Raw genomic sequence first — 24,569 nt, 5'->3', positions numbered from 1 at the left:
AAGATAACCGAAGTCGACCACTTCAGCACTAGGGTGTAAATCTATCACTAAAAAGTGCGCAGATAATACTTCCACCCATGTGTTTGATGTCACAGAAGCTCATGTCTTACACCCAGCTGATGGTGCAATACCGGACAAAACTACAGTACGGGGCTGGAGTACATATTTCGGCATTTTATTTAATAACTCTGTTTCTCCAAAAGTTTCTCGTTCTCAAACTTGATATTTTTTATTGTATGGTGAATTTATATCATCAGTGTCAGTTTTGTGAAATGATCATTTTCTACTGTAATACATTTGAGTGCTTGGTTTGTGTTTTTTTGCAAATTTAAATGTCAGATGTTGGCTTGTGATGTCATAGTTTCATAAACAAACTGAAGGGATGTACTGACTATGAACTATGATGTCATAAACATGGCTACCATGGAAAAATAGGGGTAACGTTTGGCAAATATTTTCGTTTCATAATCATTTGCGTATTGTGAAAAATCATAATTTTTTACATCCAAGTTCCTTCTTTGGACGTGGTAGAATTCACCCTTTTGGCTAAAGAATTCCTGATATCAGAAATGGAGACGGTTTGCTTCTTTGCCAAATCAGATTCAGCTGCATCAGTGAACAAACTAGCATCTATTAAGCGAGATTACTTGTGTCTTGTAAATCTTGTACATTAACACTATCCACTGAATCTTGGAAATGATCCACAGCTTTGGGCTAGATGGACTTTTAATTCCACTCATCACTGTAGCTTACTTTCACAGTATCAGGACACAAATTACTCTCCTCATTTATGGAATAATCTATAGATCTATGGATTCTAGCTAGGTGTACATTAACTCCCTGGATAATGAAACCATCATACATAAGTTTAATGTTGAGTCTATAGATGTTACTTACTTGGCAGTTCTGGAGCTTGTGGTGGTTGGTGAGGGGGTTGTTGTGGAGGAACGAGACCCATAGCGCCCGGGGGGACTGCCACAGCCCCAGGAGGGCCCACAGGCCCTGGGGCACCAGCAGGTCCTGCAGGAGGGGCTGAAAAAAATATTCTCTTACTCATTCTACAAAATATTCATCCCAGCTATAACAGTCAAACATTAAGATCATAATTATATACAACATTCAACATGTTTAATTATTCGCTCATACAAAATACTGCATACTATCAATTTAAACAATTCCAGTGATTAATTTTGTCCATGCAGTAGTCTGAGTAGAATAACACACACTAGTTTAGAATATTACTCAGAAATTACAGCAAGCAATTTGAAAACCAAGCAGTTCTTTGTCAATTTTGACATTTTGTTTCAATACACATATGGTCCCATAGCAATTAAGTGCTTCCAAAAGCAATGTTATTTATTAGTAATTATTTTTTTGTTTTTACATCTAACTAACTACTTTTGGTGGTTTTCTTGAAGATGCTAAGGTGCCAGAATTTTGTCCTGCAGAAGTTCTTTTATGTGCCAGTAAATCTACTGACATGAGACTAAAGTATCTGAACATCTTTAAATACCACTGGACTGAGCCCGGATCGAACCTGCCAAGTTGGGGGTCAGAAGGCCAGCCTCAACCATCTGAGAGAGTTAGAGTTGAACACATGGATTCTTTTATAAATTGACACAGAAAGAAATTATGAGCTACAGCATGTTCCCATCAGACTTGGCTAGGATCAGAACAGCAATCTTGTCTGCAAGAAACTCATCCCTCAGGTATCAACCACGCAAGTTGCTGAATAGTTTTCTTCCCACCAGTAAATAAAAATAATTGTGCTGGCAAAAACCTCAATCACTGGCATTTTATTTATATGTGCTCATAATCTTATTAGATATATTCTTTAACATTTGAGGATATCTCTAGATTACACTGGGCAACCAAAAATGACATATCACTGATAAGTTATCACACAGAAAATGCCTAAATTCTTTTAGATAGCACTCCCTTATCTGATCTGTACTTCACCTCCAAAGTGCAATGGTTAGCCCTATTAGTCCTCTAAGTTTTGGGGTAGGCAGCTAATGAAATGATGAAAGATACATGCAAACTGAATTCCCTACAAGGCATTTCTGGAATTGCTGCACCACCACAGGAAAAACAAGGACAAATATTACCATTTACTGTACTTGATATTGCAAGAGGAATATTTTATAATATACATTACCAGTGGATTGAGGCAGTAAGGCATAGCCAACGTAACATTTATTATTCCTTGTATGTTATACTAGCCCTGCAATCTAGTTTTCACTATGAACACTGGTGGTCTAAAGCTCTCTTGGACTATGAAAGTTTAATTTTAATTAATTTTCATAATATCTGCAAAAAAATTATACAGCTGCCAATATATCCAAAGGCAAGCTTCTATCAATGTGCTGCAATGTGATTTTCACCCTAAAGATGTAGCCAATACAAGCAGCAACAGTACAAACATTAATAATCAATGTTATTGGCTTTAAGCCCCATAACTACTTTTACGTTTTCCGGATACCGAGGCGCAAGAATTCAGTCCTGCGGGAGTTCTATGCCACATAGCCTGCAGAAACCAAGCAAGTCATTACCCATATTCGCTAGTTACACTTTACACTGATGGTCTACACTACACCACTCTCTCTCTCTCTTTAGCCGTTACAATCATTTCAACATCATTTTCCCTTTTAACTTCTCTAATCTACTATGCCACATAGGCTGCAGAAACCAAGCGATAGCTATTATTACCAATATTCGCTAGTTACACTTTACACTGATGGTCTACACTATACCACTCTCTCTAGTCGTTAAATCATGGCTGAGCATCATGACCCAAGGGTTTCGTTGCTTCTCTTATAAGTTGATGCCAATCCGTGCGATCTTGCATCTTCATGGCCATCTTATTTGATCAACCCATCCTTTTGAGACTCGTCCTACTGTTCTTTTGCCATAAACTTTTGCTTGAACATTTAAATTCTCCACGTTGCTATCCTTTCTCCTTGTAATGAGACCACAGAATTGCAGGATTTTCTGGTAGGTAGACAATTTGGCTAGACTATCTTGGGTAAAACTTCAGCCATATTCACGCAAGCTTTATAAGGAGGCGATGTACAATAAAACATGCAAAACTTACGTGGAATTCCTTTTAGAGAAGAGATGTGTCCATTGCCATGGCCAGGGACCCACTAACCCACCCCAAAAAGTACATTTACTTTTGTAACCTAACGAAGAGTAACGCACGCCATTTTCCATTGCTGGATTGGCTACGCGCATTGCTATTAGCTGTCGTAAAATGCGTTGTTACGTCATTGCCATTAGTGATTAGAAGCACATAGCGTTGCCAACCCGCGAAGTAAAAAAGTACGGCCTTGTCCACGCCCTACCATAACCAGTGCAGACCAATGGCGTTTCCTCAGGTAACTAGAGGCATAAGGCCGCTTTCCGGCTCTAACATGGGGGCTTATGCCCCCAGACCCCCTTTGCTCTCTGACGGTCTAGTTCCTAAGTAGAGTGGTTGGTAGCATTGTGCTTCGCTAGATCACGTCGCCTGCGAGTCATCTGCGAGAAATAAACATAGGACAGTCATACCGCACGTAGATATCAGCGATACGAGCGGTAACCATGGTACTAATGTTGCGTGAACACCACTGAAGTTTAAATCTGTCTTGTATTCCAACTTCTGGATAACAGAATCATTTGCTCACCTGGCAGTCCATGGTATTGAGAACACCCTTCTCCAGCACGACATTTCAAAAGTGTTGATTTGGTTTCTATCTTTGACTTTTACAGTCCAAGTTTCACGTCCATACTTGAAGATTGAAAAGATGAGGGAGTGAACTACTTTTTTCCTTCATATTCAATGCAATTGCTCTACAACAGTATCATTCCCAAAAATCAGTTGAGCCAACTGTGAATATTTCTACATACTGAACTATAGAGTAGTTATTACAGAAATCACCACTCTACTGCTGTTTTCATTTCAACCTCATTTTCCCTTTTCACTTCTCTGATCTACTATGCTACATAGTCTGCAGAAACCAAGTGATAGCTATTATTACCCATATTCGCTAGTTACACTTTAAAACATTAGAAACGGTTTCCTAGTCGGTGATGAAAATGAAAAGCCACAGCCTGTTTCCAGTCATTCGACCAGGTCGGGAATGGAATAAATGAAGCCCCGAACTAGCGGCGAGGATAGGAATTGTGCCGGCTGTCGAAGCCTGTCGCACTCCTCTGGGGCTATGATTGATGACTGACAGATGAAATGGAATTATATTGGAGAGTGTTGCTGGAATATGTCAGGGAAAACCGGAGTACCCGGAGAAAAACTTGTACTGCCTCCGCTTTGTCCAACACAAATCTTACATGGAGTGACCGGGATTTGAACCAAGAACCCAGGAGTGAAAGGCAGGCGCGCTACCGCCTGAGCAACGGAGTCTCTGAGTCAGTGATAAATAACCTAATTGTGAGAAAAAAGTGTGAAATGATCGTTTTGAACCATTAAAATTGAATGAAAACTCCAATAGCAAGCACCACGTTTCCATGATTCAATATAAGTTTCCTGGTAATGAGGTAACGTCAAATCTACATAGCACCATCGTTGAGCAGGTATAACACACAACACGTGTAAACAAACACACACAAATCTAAACATTCAATATACCAAACACTTCTCAAGAGTGACATCTCCGTTATATCATAAAACAGTTACGTTTTACTACTATATTGCAAAAGAATGTTCAAGTCAATTCCTTAGACGAGTGACTACACTCAAGCCAATGAATCAGCCCGAGAAGCCAAGATACTGGAAAAGCCCGTGGGAAAACTGAATTCTCCAAAGGTCATCAAACTTCGAACCACACACCCCCACGTCGGACGGATTTAAATACACAAACGTGAGCACCAGAAGAATTTCGCTTTCAAAATAATGCTAAAGTGGTGATCAACAAGAAATTCCCGCATCCTCATCAGGGTTTCTTTCACAAACAAAGAATGACCTTACAAGCCTAGCCTGTGCCAATCTACAACATTCTTCCCTTTTTTAAAACACTTTAGAGAGAATTACTTAAAATAAACAAGATATGATATTACTAAGTGCACTTACGCTGCCCGACAGGGTACATTTTCTAACACCAATTGTCAAAATAAATACTAAAATAACCCACAAGAAATAAATACGACAGTCTCTCCCCCCCGAGCTAGGCGACCTCTTCTTCACAATCTCAACATGGCGTTTGATGACGTCAAGCATTCGACATTTTATGACCTATCTCATTGGTTGAAATTCGTCGTATACATGCAGCCAACATACCTTCGCACACCTCCTCGATTCTAATTCAAACAAACACGTGGGTTCATTCAATGAGAACAGCGTACTAAACTTCGATTAACCCAGGGAGTAAAGAACAGAGAACCTATCAGTATTATAACAACAATTAATATGAATCGAGTTCTTACCAGAAGGCGAACAAGGAAATCAGGAGAGATGTTCGTTAGTGTCGCAGTATGCATTTTCATGCTCTTCTTCTTTGAATGAAGATTATGAATAATGTGATTTCCAACTGTACGGCAAAACAAATATTCAAACATCTCGAGGCTGATCAAAGCGATTTCCCCGAAACAGTTTTACAGGTCGCCTTAAGACATGACAGAACTACGAACCACACGGATTTGTTTACTGCTTGTTGGTAACCTTGCTCCATAAGACCTCGCTCGTAGTGCAAGTGCTGCTAACATGTCGATACCGTTTTCAGGAACCTTCACCAGGTCTGCTGGTCTTATTAGTGCAATCGCAAAACAATTGCGCTCAATCACATTAAAACCTATCAAGAAGCTAACAATTACATTCGATCCATTTGATTCTAACGGCAATCACACGCGGTAAGTCAAACAAAGTATTTCCTCTTCTTTCCATGCCGTTTACATTTCTCATGACGTCAGAAAACCTAGACGTGCAATTGTTTGCGGAAGAGAAGACTAAAAAGTCGATACATTCTTGAAAAGAAAATTCACCTGGACCTTCAGCCGGAAAAATATTCTGACATCGCCGTAAATATATCTTCGATATTAATACCTGGCAGTATTTCAGACCAGGTGCGGCTCAAAACATCTCTTTTCTGTCGCACCACACACACATCAACGAGGTATAATTTTGTAATCTTAATGAAAATTAATCAATGTAATTCAGACTCTGGGATTTGCTATGTCTTAATACTCTTTAAGCTATTTTGATTTTGTTATTCTGGTCAAAAAACGGGCTAGATGTGTATACTATAGTAAATAGTTCAAGGACAGACAAATCTTAGGTTATGTTTTAACCTAACAGTCAAACATACAGCCGAATCCTGAATAGGTTAAAGACTTGAGTGTAAAAGTTGATACTTATACTATGCTCGTAGTTTAATAAATATTTTACAGTGGTCACGGAAATTCTTCTCGAGCTTTTGCCTATAGGCCTACTCTGCAAGTTGAACAGGTCATTCTGGCGTGTCGTGAAGTCTGGTAACTTGAATGATACTTTTGTTATATTTAGGAGCTATCGCACTCACCAGAAAATATTGGGAAAATACTATATACATTATATACAACCGATTAGGCTTATAACTTATTGTTTAATAAAATGTCTTGGTATACCTAGGCTTTCACGGCCCAGTATACTAGGCGAAGTGGTCTGTTTGACTTTCATAAGTCTTGCTTCTTAAGTAACCACACCAAAATCTTAACGTGGCATAAGCATGAAAGATGTCTTAAGACATTAAAGTGCCTACTGTATCAAATATAATTGCTCAATACCATTCTATAATCTGAAATAGCCTGATGACTACAATTAAAAATTATCAAATTCATGGTAAAGCTTTTGAATGATGGGAGCCAAAAGCTATACATCAGGACACACACAAGCACGCACGCCTGAACAAAGTCTAACTTCTTATGGGAATAGGCTAACAGTTTGACATTCCATATGAATTCATCATAGTTTTGACTGCGTCACACAAAAACCATCACAACACTGATTGGCACTCACCATCTGAGAGTTTTACCAATTCAGCAGTAGATACGTGTGTTGTTCATTGGCAATAGTACTGAAGTTTTCAAACCTCAAACCATTGGCAGGAAAATTTAAATCAATTATCTGAACGTTCGAGGAAATGGCGATTCCAAACAGCATGACACTTAGTATAGATCCCTGTATTACTCCATTTTCTTTTTTCTTCACAAAGGTGTCATCATGGAAGACACATACTTTTCTCAAGTAGCTTTCTCACTCTCGAATAAAAAAAACAGGTCTTAGTGCACAGACATTTAAATGTAAATGCGACTGGCCAGTGTAAGTACTGAGTGGGTAAGTAAAGATACTTTACGAGTCCAAACATGTTTGACTGTTATTACTCCATCTAATGATGGGGATATGTATGTACTGAATAGGAGGACATATTAAATTTTCCTTTGTAAAGTGAAAACCGTCAATACGGAATTATTCTAACAGGCCTATCTTGTGATGGAAATGTCAGTTTCTTTGACGTAATACTGAGAATATGCATTCCCTACTTGGACTTAAGAGCCGAAGGGACATGAAATTCTCAAGTCGGTACATTTCCCCCAAAATCCCCACTGGTGTGGGGTGGAGGTAATCCCATAACGCAACGTAGTTTCATTAACCTTTTCCATATTAAAAAATGTGACCAAGTACTCCTGAAGAAAGGCCTCCTGAATAGGGCTCTCTAGTCTAACCAGATAATTGGTGACAAACCGATAAGACTGAAAGCCACACAAGTAGTCAGAAAATCTCTCTCTAGTATTTATAATTCTTGTATTTATTATCCACGCAATTCAATACATAGAATGTTTATTGTCCTAAAGGGACATTACAATACAAACGTTAATTGGGACATGTTTCACTCGCTGTGTCAATCATCTTCAGCCATCTTTTATACGATTGTCTCAAGGTTAAGTCATTCATTAAGTCCTATTTACAATAAATTTGCACATTAAAGATTAAGTTTTATAATACACGTCTAAGGGCCATTTTCTCCAAATCAAATTAAACCTGGTATAAATTAAACTTGTTTAACTTTAGTACCTAGTTTAAACTTGCGTCCATTTTCTCCACCAATTTCTGACACTCGTTTAGTTTAAACGGGACCGGGCGAGTTGGCCGTGCGCGTAGAGGCGCGCGGCTGTGAGCTTGCATCCGGGAGATAGTAGGTTCGAATCCCACTATCGGCAGCCCTGAAGATGGTTTTCCGTGGTTTCCCATTTTCACACCAGGCAAATGCTGGGGCTGTACCTTAATTAAGGCCACGGCCGCTTCCTTCCAACTCCTAGGCCTTTCCTATCCCATCGTCGCCATAAGACCTATCTGTGTCGGTGCGACGTAAAGCCCCTAGCAAAAAAAAAAAGTTTAAACGGGCGAGCTGTCATTGGCGCTAACGTTGGCTGCACTGAAGGAATAGTCGAAGGCATGGTCGATTGGAATTGGCCAATCAGAACCAAGTAATTCAATGACTGACATTTTTGTAATATCAGCTGTTTGTGACGAATTAATGCTATCGCACGTAGTGAATAAAGAACAAATTCGGAGGGATATTAGCTTTACTGATAAATAAATTGTTTACATTTGTGCGATGTGTTGTGTCATATAATTTTACCTATTGCTGTCTACAATTTCTTGCAACGCACTTTTATACCGGTATCTTATTTTTCTCTGTCATGCTTTACCATAAACAAGTACCGTGGGCCTAATACGTGTCTTTTGATGTCTGTATTGTCTCACGGAATACACGGGAACATTGAAATATTAAAATCCTGGTCTTTCAGCAATTTGCCTATGGTATTCCTTTCTTCAGAAAATCAACATTCATGTGAATTTCAAGTAAACAAATTCCAAGCATGCTCGGGATCTATCTCCTATTAAAATCCATTGCCCTCGGCCGGGATCAATCTCACAAACCTTGGATCCAGCAGACAGACCACTGAGGATGTATTATTTGGAGATGTATTACTTGATTCCATATTCGTTTATAACATAACCAAGTTTGCAATATGTCGTACTGTATGCATAATACTCTTCTCCCTATAGCATTAATATTTCTATTGCTGGTATGTTGGCAATAGTTACGATGAAACATTCTTAACTATAATTTATTCTATTACAAGTTTACTAGTAAGCATGAAACACTTTATTGTTTTTCTGATCCTATAAGTATATAATCTACCTCTCCTACCGTGCCGGTCAACATTCTGATGGTAAAAGTATTTTCGACAAACTGGATTCGAACCGTCTAGTCACGGATTCGGACGACGCTGAGCTAACGATTTTGCGACCACGGCCACTAGGCACCGCATGAAGAGCGGATGTATTACACGACTTATGTAGGAACATTTTTATGCTTCACATTGCAGTATTCATACCACCAACAGTATTTTACAGTATATAATATTATAAGGAGACTGCAATTTAAGGTCTGTGGTCCTTGTTGTTAATAAGAAAAATGCCTGCTGAATCATATCTTAAAGCAACCAGAATCATTGCTTCTAGCAAAATAGCATTATTTCGTGCAGTTGACGTTTTAAATGAATCCTTCTTCGATACTAGACAATCCTTGCTGTTCGCTTATGAATTATAAATCCATCAAAAAAACTCCGTTACATCCGGTTTTTTAAGATTGTAAACTTTTGTTGGAATGTGGCTTCTTAACCTCACTTGCACATCAAAATTATTTCCTATTTAACCAAAGACTTCAATAAATTCTCCCATTTTTCTAATGCTAATAATAGGTTTTAATTTTAGTATGTTTTCTAGTAAAGTGCTGCAGTACCGGTAGTCAAAACTAACCCTTCTGCTAGGAAAATCACAGATACTTTGGCACTTCGCTTAACCACCGTCCTCATTCAGAATGGAGATCGATTTAGAAACAAGAAATAAATGCCTTATCTGTGATAAAACCTTTTCTCATAAAGGCTTGCTTGTCCACATGGGAAAGAAGCATAAAGATAGGTTACGCCAGAATGAGAATCAGTACTACGCCCTGATGGAACGACCTACTACTTCTAAGGGCTCCACGGGAATATTGTCTTCGTTAGGAAGAAATTTTAGACCACAATATAAATATTCGGACTCCGAGACAGAAAGTGAAGATGTACAAGATGAACAAAACGAGGATACTGTGAACAGACCGGAAGATAATTCCGATACACGAAGAACCCAATGCCCTCACTGTGGTGGATATTTTCAAGGAGCGAGAGGTGTAAACATTCACATTAGTCGCTCTCATCCACAAATACATCGAACTATCTTGTTAACCAACTTCAGTCAACGCGTATCTCAGTCAGAAGATGATATTATTCCCATTGAGCAGCAATATCCTGTTCAAGAGGAGACTACTTTCCAGTCAGAATTAAAGGAATGGAAGAACAAATTCATTCAGTTCTCCAGTGAAAACGATTCTGAGTTCGACACACTCGTGTGGGAGTTGTCGGAATTTCTGAGTAACTCTATCCATCTCTTACCTGGTCCAAAACACCCCGCTACGAAATATTACAAAGCCAGGAGAAAACGTCTCGGACATCAAGGTAAAACATACAGCAAGTCCTCGAATCCACAACGTGCGACCAAGAGAGAACGCCAAGAAAGAAAACGTAAATATGACTATCAGCTCACTCAGTTTCAGTTCTACAATCAGCGAAGGAAAGCCGTGCGGAGGGTACTTAATCCAAAATCCGAATCTTGCAACGTCGAAATTTCCAAAATATCTGCCACTTACTCCGATTTATTTTCCATTGAAAATTCCAATATAAGGCATGATTACTGCTCCAAAATCAGCGACGTAGACCGTGTAGAGCTAGATGAAACGTACAGCCCCAGAATCACAAAAGAAGAAATCTCCGCCTCAGCACGTCGAATTGCAGTAGATACCGCTCCTGGTCCTGACCGTGTCTTAGTACGTGTCATCAGGGACGACACGGTATGCGAAATCATAGCAATCATTGCGACTAGAATGCTTTCAACAGGCAAAATACCCCAGTGTCTAAAGAGTGCTAGAACCGTGTTGATACATAAGAAAGGCGATGTCGAATGTCTGTCAAACTGGAGACCGGTAACGATCTGTTCGGTAATTAGACGTGTTATTGAAAGGGTATTAGATCAGCATTTGCGCTCCTTTGTAACTTTCAGCGAACACCAAAGAGGCTTTAACGACCAGCCAGGATGCCTTATAAATACTTCCATTCTCAGAGGACTCCTCAAGACAGCAAAGACAGATAAGCAAGATGTTACCGTGATCTTTCTAGACATATCAAAAGCCTTTGACAACATCGGACATGAGCACCTAAATCTAACACTAGCTGGCGAGCCACTTCCATCTAAACTGAAGGAACTAATCATCAATCTACAGACTGACAATACAACACAGATCGAAACCACTAAGGGTAAAACGAAGCCAATTCGCTTGTTGAGAGGACTTATGCAGGGATCACCATTATTGCCAGCATTGTATAACTTGGCCACAGATTTCATTTTTGATGAGATAACAGAAGAAAACCTACTACAAGCATATGGCAAATCAGTTTCTGCAGAATTGCCCCCTCTTAGTATTATAGGTTTCGCCGATGACACAGTTATTGTTGGCAAAAATAAGGAAGCGGCTCTTGAGTTGACACGCATCGCTATCACGTTGTTCCAGGAAATCGGTCTACAGATAAATGCCAACAAATGTGTGGGCATATGTATTGAAAAGGGGAAACTCGTGGACGGAGTGCTCGATATTCATGACAATTTTAAGGTCAGCACTGTTAAAGAAAGAGAAGAAATTCGATATCTTGGTGTCACTTTTAACGAAACACACCTTTGATGCAAACACTTCTTTAAAAACCTTGCACAAGAAGTTAGATGCTCTTACAGCCTCACCTTTGTTAAAGGCAGATCAAAAGTTCACTGTTTTGAACAAAGCAGTCAGTCCCACTCTCGTGTATGCTTTTCAGACCGCTGAAATTAGACAAGTACCGCTTAGCTTCCTGAAAACCGCCGACAAAATGGTAAAGAGCTCCCTAAAGGAAATTTTGCAATTACCCACGGATACACCCGATAGTTCTCTGTATTCTGATTTAAGATTCAAAGGCCTCGGACTTTTCAAAGCAACCTGGGAAGTACACCTGCAACAAATAAGCGCATGCAACGCTCTTCGCCGAGCCAGCAATAGCTACGTTTTAAAGATGCGTGATCTGACATCCGAAACGACGCATTGTCTACAGGCCCTCAACATCACAGATATTAACCGATTCTCCAATAAAGGCAGTGACCTTCCAAATCCAAGAAAAATCCGCCAAGAACTAAGAAATCGTGAAATGGCAACTTGGTGCTCTTTGCCTCAGAAGGGGATCGGTGTAGAGTTGTATAAAGAGTACACACCGGCCAATAATTGGATTAGGCATCACCAGGGACTTTCTTGTAGCGAATGGCGAGAGGCAATCAAGATGACATCGAATGTTTCTGCAGTACGAACTATCCCGGGCAGAACTCAGGACGGAAACCTCTGTCGCAGATGCGTCAGAGAGAAAGAAACACTGGCTCACGTCCTGGGTTCTTGCCCCTACGGCGAAGTACTGAGAAACTCACGTCACCACAAGATAAGATCACTGATTGCAGAAGAACTCCGTAGCAAAAACTTCCGTGTATATGAAGAAGTCCACGGTTTGTCTACGACAGGGAGCACAAGACGAATTGACATAATTGCCTTTAAAGATAACGACACGAAAGGCTTCATTATCGATCCGACTATCTGATTCGAGCACCATGTCGGCCAGTCTACTGAAGTTCATCTTGAAAAACAGAACATCTACGCGCCCACCATTCCGTTCTACAAAAATAAATACCGGCTGAATGAAGTAGAGATTATCGGCCTAATGATTGGTGCTCGTGGCACAATACCTGCCTTGTTCGTAGAATTCTGGAAAAAGTTCGACCTGCCCATCAACAGCATTGAAAGAATAGTTACCACCACCATACGTGGATCAGTACAAATCCTGAAATCTCACCTGTTCGGACCTCCATAATCTAAGAAATCCTTATTATCACTATATTTCTATATGATAAAAACTTTCTCTATCCTAATATGCTTTACTTTGTCCATTGTGGCAACCCGTAATTGCGGGAAGTCGTTGATTCGTTCAATAAATATGTATATAAACAGCAGTTTAAACCAACAATATAGAAGGTTTAACTTTGAACTAAGTTTAAACTTGACACAAAGTTTAAACCAATATGGAGAAAATGAATGTTAGTTTAAACTCAGACTTAAACCAGATTAAAATAAACCTAGTTTAAACTCATGTGGGGAAAACGGCCCTAAGAGATAAACCGAAGTTTAAACTGAACCAACAGTTTAAACCTGTATTATAATACTGGCCCTTAACCAATAAGTTGCCTTAAGCAACTAATGTATCAACAAGGTGGAAAATAAAAAAAAATACTTAGAGTGAACGTGATCTGCAATGACTGAAGGAACCGTAACTATATCTTTGTTAATGGAGATTCAGAGTTCAGGAGTTTTGTTCATCACAAATGTGAAGGAGTATGTGCCATCTTGGAAGACTCATACTTTTCTCAAGTAGCTTTTTCACTCTCAAATCAAAAAACAGGTCTTAGGGCACAGACATTTAAATGTAATGTGACTGGCCAGTGTAGGTTCTGAGTGGGTAAGATACTTAAACTGCAATATAACTTGTACTATATACTGTATACTATATACTGAAAGGAAAAATTACTCCCTTGATGTGAATAGCGACTAAGTTTATCACATTGGAAACTTTAAGGAAGGAACCATGCTGATCAGGGTGCAGGGCAAGGTGAAGAACAAGAGCTGTTCTCTGATTTTCTCATCAACTTTGTCTAACAGCCAGTTAAACAGAATCACATTTCTCTTTACTGTTTTTCTTTTTAAGATGAACCCAGTAGGCATTAACAGTCCTGAACTTCCTTCATGCTGTTGTAAGCAGTTAAATTTACTTGGATTACCTCGCCAGCCTCTTCTGCTGAATATTGGTGGTAGTGAGTGATGATTGTTTTGAGAGGAAGTACAACTAGGCAACCATCCTCGATATAGGCTTAACATTAATCGGAGATAAGAAAATGAAAGGAATCTGACACTTCAAAAAATGGAGGTATCGGCCAAACAAAGACAAGGGCTATGAAGGGCAGGAAAATGAGAGACCCCCTAGGCCTCGCAACTTAATACCGTCTGAGTCTAAAAAGAACAAGTGTTGACCAAGGGAGGTCGGATAGGATAGATGAAAGTGAGAAGCCTGGCACAAGGGGAAATAATGTCAGGAATCAGCTCAGGTTCCTGCGATCACCAACCCACGCTCCCAAGTTGAGATCCTCTGGGGCCCCTTTTAGTCTCCTCTAATGACATCGAGGTTACTCTACTGCCCCCGCCCATAGGGGAATTCTGCTGAATATCTTCTTACTCCTGTCAATCTACTGACCCAATCTACATTTCCCTCTCTCAGTATGCAGTAATTCAACAGTCCTTCAAAATCTACAGACCTGAAAGAAAACTGGAGGTGTGAATTTTTGTTTGTATGTCAAAAACTGACTAAAATGCTCCTCAATACACATATTGATAGTTTATTTTACAAAATAAAAACTAACATCCGAAAAACAGGACCCACACAATTGTGCGTGTCAAAACTCAAAACCTCGTATCATGTACGATGGTGTAGCTTCAAAATTTACGTTCACTAACCAATGTACACACTTCATTGAATATATTCCGATATTCGGTAAAGCTTCTAGATTAATATAAACGCAATAAATAAATACTTACTTTCGGCACTACTGCTTCCTGCCATCTCGCCGATCAACTGTGCTTTTTAAACTCTTCTTCCTTCGCCCTGGCAGTCAAGCGCATACTAAAATCAATTGAAATACACGCCACGTGTCCTGCACAATCACTGCAGTCCGGTCTAGCGCCGAAAAAACATCAAATACGGTCAGAGATAACTAAAATACGAACCCGCACAATTGTGCGTACACGGTCTGAAAGGGATATCCCAACCTTCTTTCACACTATTGGTAAGAAAGATGAGCTCGATAAACTGTCAATTGTGTGTTTCAAAATAGTGTTAAGAAATTCTTAAACATTACATGTGGAAAACTGCTATCTTAATCAATGACAGCTCAGTTACGAAGTTTGCTAAGGCTTTAGATTTGAACTGATGTTGCTATTAAAACCTGTGGTGCTACATCATTAAATTGTTGTTTTGTTATCAAAACTTTTATTTCTGCAGCTTTGTTTACAATGTTGTTAACAGGTTATGGTACAAGAGTTGTTTTTCTTGATGAGCGTATGGTGGAGAATAACCTAGATACATAAATATAAAACACTTTCGGCCATCCTGGATTTTTGTTCACATTCCACTTAGCTGCTACCGTAAAGTGGGGTAAAACCAATCAATTTTTGATGTTTTTTATTTTAATAATGTAGGTTTATTAATCTGAATTGGAAATATTTCGCTCCTTAAAATTACGTGGGGTAAAACCGATCAGCCATATTATTATGCCTGAAAAACAGTTTTGCTCCCTTAATTCTAAATCCGATCAGTCATAATCATCATTTTACAGATCCAGTTTCCCGGGTACTGAGCCTCTTCCATTCTGTCTTATGGAGATACGTTCTGTTGTTAATGACATTCTCTAGTGTCCTTCCTCAATCTGCAATGTCTATCTAGTGGATTCTTGGTCTTCCCACCATCAGTTTCCCTGCCACATGTCTCTCCAAGTTAACATAAGCTGTCCTTGTTGGCTCCATCCTCATTACATGCCTAAACCACCTCAGTCTGGACATGCTGACCCGATCTAACAATGATGTAACAACCTAGCTTCCTTCCTAATCATATCATTCCTTAACTTGTCCAGTTTGGTTTTTTGAATTGTGGACCTAAGGAACTTCATCTCGGATGCCTGCAATCTTGATGAGTCTTTCTTAGTGAGGGTGCAGATTTCAATACCATAGGTATGAAGATTGGTATGAAGTACTGATTGAACATCACCAGCTTTGATTTTACTAGTACTTTGGGATCAGAGGGGAGTGTTCATACTTGCTGGTAAAAGTGAGAGCTCTTCTGTACTCTGCCACCTCCTTTGTGGCTAGTGTATCTCGAGATATTACACTACCGAGATATGTAAAGCTTTCCACACTTTCTAGTGGATGGTTTCCTAGCATGATGTTCGCTGGTCGTCCCTTTCTGTTTATTTCCATCACTACTGCTTTGAGTTTGCTTATCTTGAAATTGAACTCCTAGAACTTAACCTTCCATTCATTGAGTCTCGACTGTACTTGTTCCTCAGTTTCTCTCCAGATCATATCATCAGCGAAGGCCATTGCATTTAGTTCACCAGAGGTTTTCTGGATGTTCTTCATTATGTCATCCATTATGGTGATAAACAATAATGGGGATAATGCACTGCCTTGCTGGACTCCACTTTCGGTCTTGAACCAGGATGAATGTTCGTCACCCACTCGGACATAGCTGGTACAGTTCTCATACAGCATCTGAACTTTTCTCACCGGTCCCTCTGGCTCATTCCTTTATCTCAGGCATTCCCATATCTTCTTTCATTTCTTTTGTTGTACTCTCCACATTTGTGCACACTTCCGATAATAAATATCTTCTCTTGAAATGCTGGCATATGCCTTCTCAATGTCAAGGAAAACCATAAACAGATCTTTGCCCTTTTCCCAATATTTTTCCATTAACATACGGACACTGAAGATTAGATCTGTTGTGGACCTGTTAGGCCTGAACCCATACTGTTCCTCTTCAAACTATGGCTCTACGATGACTCGCAATTTGTTCTCTAAGATTTTCTCAAGAATCTTAAGCCCATGAGGAAGGAGTGTTATTCCCCGGTAGTTGGAGCATTTTCTGTTATTTCCTTTCTTAAACAGGGGGATTATTATTATTAAACGTATGGAATTTACAAAATGGACTAGTATATACAATATTATACAAAAGAAAACCTTGCAAAGAATACATGGTAAGTAGGGAACAATTATACATGGGTATCTAAATTGTTTATCCACTGCACTAGGGATACTGAGACATCAGCAAAGTCTTTTCGGTCTCCACCATAAGCACGCAAAGGGCATTCGTCCATTATATGATGCATGGTCTGGACTAAAGCACCACAATCACACGCTGGAGAGTCCCTGAAGCCCCACTGGTGAAGGGAGAATGCAGATCTTCCACAATTAGTGTGAAACCTATTTAGTGATGCCCACGTTCTTCTTAGCAAACTGAAACCAGCTGGGGCGTGGTTTGGATTAAAGAGGCTTGGCCACTCCGGAGCTGTGGGAAACCATTGCTCTTTCCATTCCTCTTTTAAATTGAAACCAGCATCCATTAGATTCTTAGCTGTTTTCATTGATGGCTTACGGGATTTCAGCCTTTATCTCCAGTGATCTGCAACATCTCTGTGGATAGGTAGAGTTGGATTGGACATGATCTTGTCATATTCTTGAACAAGGGCTCTTGAACGTCGCAGGCTTTGTGGAGCAATGTGGGACAGGACTGGCAGCCAGTGTGTTGCAGTAGGCTTCAGAGTACCAGAGATGATAAGCATGGTGGTGTTAAGTTGTACATCGACTTTCTTCACGTGGCAACTGTTAAGCTATACTGACGAGCAGTATTCAGCTGCAGAATACATGAGGCCAAGCGCAGTACGTCGTAATATGTCCGCTGAAGCACCACATGAAGTTCTACACAATTTAAATAGAATATTATTACGTGATCTCAACTTAGATCCGAGGTTTTCAAGATTCTCTCTATAAGATAGGGTTCGCTCAAGCGTTGCCCCAAGGTACTTTGTATTAGGATTGTCCTTTAGCACTGAGCCATTGAAGCATACTTGGAGTTTTGTATTAGCCAACTAGTTGTGGAGATGGAAGCAAGCAGATTCTGACTTATTCATGCTGGGTTGTAGTCTCCAGTTTCGGAAGTAAGAGCTAAGTGTGTTCAGGTCAGACGTCGGGATGGCCTCGGCATGGCTGAGATATGGATATTGAATGGCAATGGCTAGGTCGTCTGCATAAGAGAATTTTACTGATTTTGTCTGAGGAATATCCGATATGTAGAGATTGAATAGAAGAGGTGCCAATACTGATCCCTAGGAAAGGCCATTTTTCAATTTCCTAAGACGACTAATGTCATCATACACGACCACACGGAAGAGCCTTTCGGTTAGCATATTCTTGATCAGTGTGGTTACAGTTTTGCAAGGGATAACTCGTTGCAGCTTCAACATTAACCCTTGCCTCCACACAGTATCATATGCAGCCTTTAGATCTACAAAGACTGCAGATGTTTTAGTACCCCTTGGAGAACCAGCCTCAATGCGAGTTGTTAGTGCTAGCACCTGGTCAACACAGCTTCGGTTCTGCCTGAATCTAGCTTGCTCTACTGGGATCGCTTCATTAATGGCCGAGCTAATTCTATTGTACACAAGTCTCCCAAGGAGTTTATAGCAAACGCTCAGCAATGCTGTTAGTCGGTAGCTATCGACTTGGTCTTCCAGTTTATCGGGCTTCAGAATTGCAATGATCTTGCTTACCCGGAATTCATATGGCAGATGTCCAGACGATAAGATATTAGAGTAGAATTTAGCTAACCAGAGCCTTGTGTTTGGATCACTATGTATCAGAAACTCAGGAAATATCCCATCAAAGCCAGCAGCTTTACCAGGTTTGAGGCTTGTAATAGCAGTATCTACTTCCAGATGTGAAAATGGTTCCGAGTATATAGAGTTCTCCTGCAATTTGCTTTTCTGCTGTTTGAGCAACTTCTTTACTTGGACGGTATGTTTCTTATCAGAGGGTGCTCGTGACATATTAACAATATGTTCAGCTACTAGGTTGGGGGTGATGCAACCATTTCTCTTGTGGCAGGGTTCTGTTTCCGGTAAGTTTCCTGAGAAGACTCCAGGCTTTTCTGCTGGACTGTTTGAAGTCCATAGTCTCAATCGTATTGTTCCACTTCTGCTGGCGAAATTCATCTAAACTCTGTAACAGAGCACTTGCTATTTCAGGATCTCCACCCTGTAAATACTCCTCACAGAGTGTCTCACAAGTTTTATTCCATCCAGGGATATACTCTTTCTGCAACCCTCTTGGAATATATTTCTTGGCAGTTGAGATAATAAGTCCAGCAAAACGTTCGTAGTTAGATTGAATAGGTGGCATGAATCGGACAAATTTGTCAAGATCTTTTGAAAAGCAATCCCACTTGGCTTTAATGAAATTCCAGCGTGGTCGAGGTGTGCTTTTAACCAAAGATATTTGTATTCCTGTAGTTATCATGACAGGTCTGTGTTGACTGTGGGGGAATTTTTCCGTTACTTTCCTTGTAGTAGGCAGGACAATACCGTTTACATCTCCAGTGACAAAGCAAAGATCAGGATTGTACTTTCTCTTCCAGCGGGCTGACTTAAAGGTTCCTCTATCTTTCACATCGAAAACCAAGTATAGATTATTATCTTCAGCCCAGGTGACTGGTCGAGAGCCACATTCATCTGTATCATCATATTTCCAGTTCGGATGGTGACTATTGAAATCTCCGACATATATTGCTGAATGATTCTGGGTGAGGAGCACTTCATTTGACCAAGCCACAGATGGTGGTTTATACATATTTACCACTTTGATGCCCGATATGTCAACAGTTGCCACGTGAACATCGTCGGTCACTGTTGCTGAAATGAGCCGAACATCTCATAGATTCGAACGAGCATAGGTTGCTGCCCCATATGTCTGGTGGTAGGTTGCCCCAATAGCGATATAACCAGGGATCTTTCCTCTCGATCTTAGCTGTTCCTCAGTCGCAGTATGAGTTTCTTGAATGGTCACTAAATCAATGTTGTTTTCGACAAGGATTCTAGAAAGATGTTCACTCTTAGATCTGGATATGCCTTCGATGTTTATTTAGCATATTCGTAAAGAAGGTCCTAGTATCTTTGCAGGTTGGTCCTGAGAAGGACCCTTTGCAGAAGTTCTCTCTGAGTCCATTTGGCCAGGAGATCAACTGTTGATAGTTTGGCCGCCGATGTGTTGTTGCTTGCTTAGCACCACCCGGGGAACACGTGCAGGGCAATATGGAGGTAAATCCTACGGACGAACAGGGGGATAATAACACCCTTGCTCCAATCAGTAGGGATCTTTCCCAACTGCATTGAGCACTCTGTGTAGCCACTATAAACCCTGAACTCCTGCTGCTTTAATCATGTCCGTGCTGACTTTGATTCCTGAAGATTTCTCTTGCGGCATCTTCTTAAGGGCTGCTTCTATTTCTGCCCATGTAATTGGAGGTTCATCTGTGCAGGTTTCAACAGCTGGTTCTTTTGTTCTCTGATCTGCTTCTGTCCGATCAGTAGTTAATTCTAACATTCCTCTTTGACACCGGTTAATAAAATTTGGAGTTTTTCTTTCTTATAGTTTTCCTTTAATTCAGCCTGACATTTTCAGCGTTGTATATGGCATGGCATATTCTTCAGAGACCGAATGGTTAACTTTCTGGCCTTTACAAAATCCTGGGCAACATTTATCATGTATACTCTACTGTAAATTCTCTTTTCTGTTTGTCTTATAATGTTGCAGCACAAACGGTTTTACCCTATAAAGTGAAACATTTTCACGTTTTTCTCTCTCGAGAAAGCTTACTTTCAAATGTTAATTATTGTGTAACATCAAGAGTAACTGCTAAACACACTTGTTAATAGCACGACTACGTTTCTTTCTCAACATCAGTAATTCAAGTGAAATTATTCCAATAACGCTTCAGTTAGCTTGTGAATGGCACACTAGAGCTACTTGTTGTTCCAGAGCTGCTGGTCTGGGAGCATGCACCACAAATGCAACTACAAGAGCTTGCTTTACCACAAAATTGTGTTGTGCAGAAATTCGGAAAGTTAAAAAATTTGAGACATTCAATTTTACCCTAGTTTACAGTACTTTCAATCCTTACAGTGTTTGATCAAGGTAGTTCGAGGAGATAGTCTAGTTCCCCTGTGCATCAAATGGCTTTCACTTATTATTATAATCAGTAGCTAAATGGAACTGTCAAAAATATTCAATCTGTTGCTGTCAATCCATAAGGGAAAGCACATAGGTTATTTTGCTATGCCATGTTCATTTGATTACATAAAATCAGCTTCATGGTCCGCATCGCACTTCAATAGATTCACAATTAAGTATTTATTTATTTTCCACCTAGTCGATATGATTGCTTAAGGCAATTTTTAATGGTCAAAAGTGGTACATGTTTCATATATTATCAACATCTTCAGCCACATAACACTGTTTAGAAGAAAAATATATAAATTGACAAAGTAATGCTTTAGAGGAAGTGTCCTTAAAATTAACATAAGATTGACAACATTAAAACAAACAAATAACTCAAGAGAATGTTCTAAAAAAGAACGAAACATGTACTGTGTGTAATTAATTAATTTGCTAAAATGCAAATATAAGTATCAAAAAGGTGGAAAATTTTTATTGTTATAAGTAGAGCCCAGATTTCCATGCAAATGCTTTTTAAATAAGCTAGCTACACTTCTCAAACTTTGCAAATATTCGTTTTACGGCTTAACAATTCCAAATAACCGTTCTTTTTCCGTGCATGTTTGCCTGTTTTGGCATTTTTCGGAGAAAATTCATGCATAATGCATATTTGGAAGATTTTGAATTTAATAGCGCATATATATTGTTAACTTGCATCATAGTGCATTTTCTGAATGTTAGTTTGCAGAATTTGGGACAATTTTTCACGTTGTAGGCTACAGTATGTCTATTACTGAGAGACGGAGAGAATGTATTCCTGGCATCCTATGTGACAACCATAGTTAGAAGCCTACATACGGTACAGGTCCTACAGTATAATGCAATTAACCAAACACTTTCTTATCTGTTGCTTGAGTAAACAATGACGCAAGTCGAAAGGCCCCACCTCAAAATCTAATTCTTAGGAATAAGGTGTCCCAGTTTTACAGTTGTACATTGCTATAAATTGAACCGTAAATTGTGCATTAATCATTGACGGCTCATTTTTCGTCTGTTAGACGAACAAAAGAAACCTTGTATCGCACTTCTGTGGCGCCATGTTACTGGGATAACAGCTTACAAATTCTGCTTTTTCATTGAACCCTCTACCGTTGTTATCCTGGAATGTCCTACCCGGAACTCTCAATTGTCACACATCTGTGTTATCGCAGCAAGCAATCGTTATCACTTATTGAGGACATTCAAATGTGTCTGCAAACATCGCATGGAGAAGCAGCTGCTGCAGATAGAGATAAGTTGAACAAACTAATTCGTTCAAATCCTGATTTTGAATTCGTCAAGCTTATAAAAGACGTATTGTGGTGAAAATGCAAAAGACGTACAATTCGACCTCACTTTGTCCAAATGTCTTCATTGAATTATGCATCTATCACTTCTCGTGACGTAAAAAGATAATATTCTGTGCTTAAGTATGTGCTGAATGATAAACGGATGAGCTTAAATCAAGACAATTTGGAGAAATTAGGCTAGTTTTTGTTCATGTTTCAAAAGGAACTGAATTTTGATAGTGCATATTTTCCAGTTTATTGTGCATGTTTTGCCATATGATAGTGCATGAATGCATGCATATTTTGAGATTTGATAGTGCATGGAAATCCAGGCTCTAGTTATAAGTCTTTGTAAATAGGATTTGATATGGAAATTGAAGCTGATTTCTTGCAATAAGACACCTATCTATGTCGGTGCGATGTAAAGTAACTAGCAAAAAGCAAAGTTGTTGGGGATGCAATGTCAGTCTTTATCCATTTGCATAGAAGTTCCCCTTCAGGTTGTTTCACTCGTCCAGTTGGTTTCAGTGCATGCATGATCCCTGGCAGACACCATCCACTCAGTGTAGAGCTGTTTCAGTACGACTCGTTGGCTGAATGGTCAGCGTACTGGCCTTCGGTTCAGAGGGTCCCGGGTTCAATTCCCGGCCGGGTCAGGGATTTTAACCTTCATTGGTTAATTCCAATGGCCCGGGGGCTGGGTGTTTGTGCTGTCCCCAACATCCCTGCAACTCACACACCACACATAACTACCCTCCACCACAATTACACGCAGTTACCTACGCATGGCAGATGCCGCCCACCCTCGTCGTAGGGTCTGCCTTACAAGGGCTGCACGAAATTATTAGTACAGCTTTGAAAGGCCAGTTTACACAAACATCCAATGACTGTAGCATAGAGGTCAGCCCTCCCAGAATTATTGCTCAATTAGTTTTATATCCTTTACTTGCCATTTTTTTTACAGTGTCTGTAGTATGCCCACAATATCTGTCAAGCACAAGCAGGCCCTTCTTCAGCAATAAAGCTCCCGGGCAACGTTGCCAAACACACTTCATCCAGTACTCAATTAGCTCACTGTCCATCCAGGCGGATTCTTGGGTTCGAACTAAAATACCAGACGGAAAATTTCCTTTTGGAAGCGTTTTTCTTTTCAGAACCACATATGGAGGAAGTTTGGTTCCATCAGCTAACATTACTGTGCAGCATTGCTTTTCGTTACCACCTGTCCTGATAACGCTTTTAGAGACCTTAATGTGGACCGCATTGTCTAGTGGCATTTCAAAATAAACAGGCGCCTGATCAGCATTCCCAATTTGAGAAAGCAAATAGGAACATTGTTTCCGCAGACGAATAACGTGGCAATGAAACACAAAGTTTTCTTCGTAGGCAACAGGGAGACGACATGAAATCAATGCACCGGTCCATCTCCACCTACACAATCTGTTTCTTCAATAAATATTCCTCATCCACCCACAGCTTGCAGTAAAACCCTCCTTTTTTTTAAGTTCCTTTGCGATCTCTAATGATTTTAGTCGACACATTTGTCGCTACACCATAACATAGTTCACGTCTTTCAGTCATGTATTTACACTATAAAGCCTTTCTTCATTTTCAGGAAAATGTGCACTCTGCCCTCGGAAAGCTCTATGACCACTGTTAATTTTTAGTAACATTTCCTGCTTCCTCCAATCACGAATACATGATTCGTCAATATCATATTCTCTGTCGGTGGCACAATTTCTGACAGTTTCAGCTTCCGTTACAACTTTAAGTTTCTCACTCACAGTAAATGACTGCAAATGCGTTTTTGAATTCATCACTTGACCGCTTGTTCACTCAGAACACAAAGTATTAACTGCCACAACATGTGGATCCGGTAACCCGAAAGTGAACGAAGGAGTGAAATTTCAGTCATTGCCAATTCGCGTGACATGAAACCGCTATTGATGTGTCTTCAGAACAATGTATTATGAGATCACGATATGAAAGGCTTAAATATGACCCGTACCCAAATTGAAAGAGCAACATTTCTGTTAAAAAAAAAAAAAGTGCAGATGGTATTCTGGATTATACAGTAGTCATTTGAAATATCCTGACTGGAGTTTTTGACACTAATGTAGATTTTTTATGTTTAAGAGAACAACTTTCAATGAGAACAGGAGACACTAACCCTTTAACAAACATCATTCCATTGCAAACGCAAAATCCAAATTTACAAATAGTATATTAGCAT

At 39.8% G+C, this 24,569-nt stretch overlaps 2 protein-coding genes across 3 annotated transcripts in view; one reads left to right on the top strand and one right to left on the bottom strand.

Moving 5' to 3' along the window:
* Positions 1–24,569, bottom strand: part of AGO1 (protein argonaute-2) — a 327,978-nt gene that overhangs the window by 276,194 nt on the left and 27,215 nt on the right. Inside the window, exon 3 of the mRNA XM_067155023.2 lies at positions 898–1,032. Within this exon, the coding sequence (XP_067011124.1) occupies positions 898–1,032 (135 nt within the window). The remainder of the gene's footprint in view (positions 1–897; positions 1,033–24,569) is intronic.
* The window catches only part of mRpL53 (mitochondrial ribosomal protein L53), a 44,703-nt gene continuing 25,794 nt past the window's right edge, over positions 5,661–24,569 (top strand). For both annotated transcript variants that reach the window (XM_068229555.1, XM_067155024.2), the window contains exon 1: positions 5,661–5,841. In XM_068229555.1, coding sequence (XP_068085656.1) covers positions 5,696–5,841 — 146 coding nt within the window. In that variant the 5' untranslated portion in view covers positions 5,661–5,695. The remainder of the gene's footprint in view (positions 5,842–24,569) is intronic.

Source organism: Anabrus simplex, chromosome 10 (assembly GCF_040414725.1).
Source record: "Anabrus simplex isolate iqAnaSimp1 chromosome 10, ASM4041472v1, whole genome shotgun sequence".
Taxonomy (NCBI): Eukaryota; Metazoa; Arthropoda; class Insecta; order Orthoptera; family Tettigoniidae; genus Anabrus; species Anabrus simplex.
This window is presented reverse-complemented; position numbering and strand designations above follow the sequence as displayed.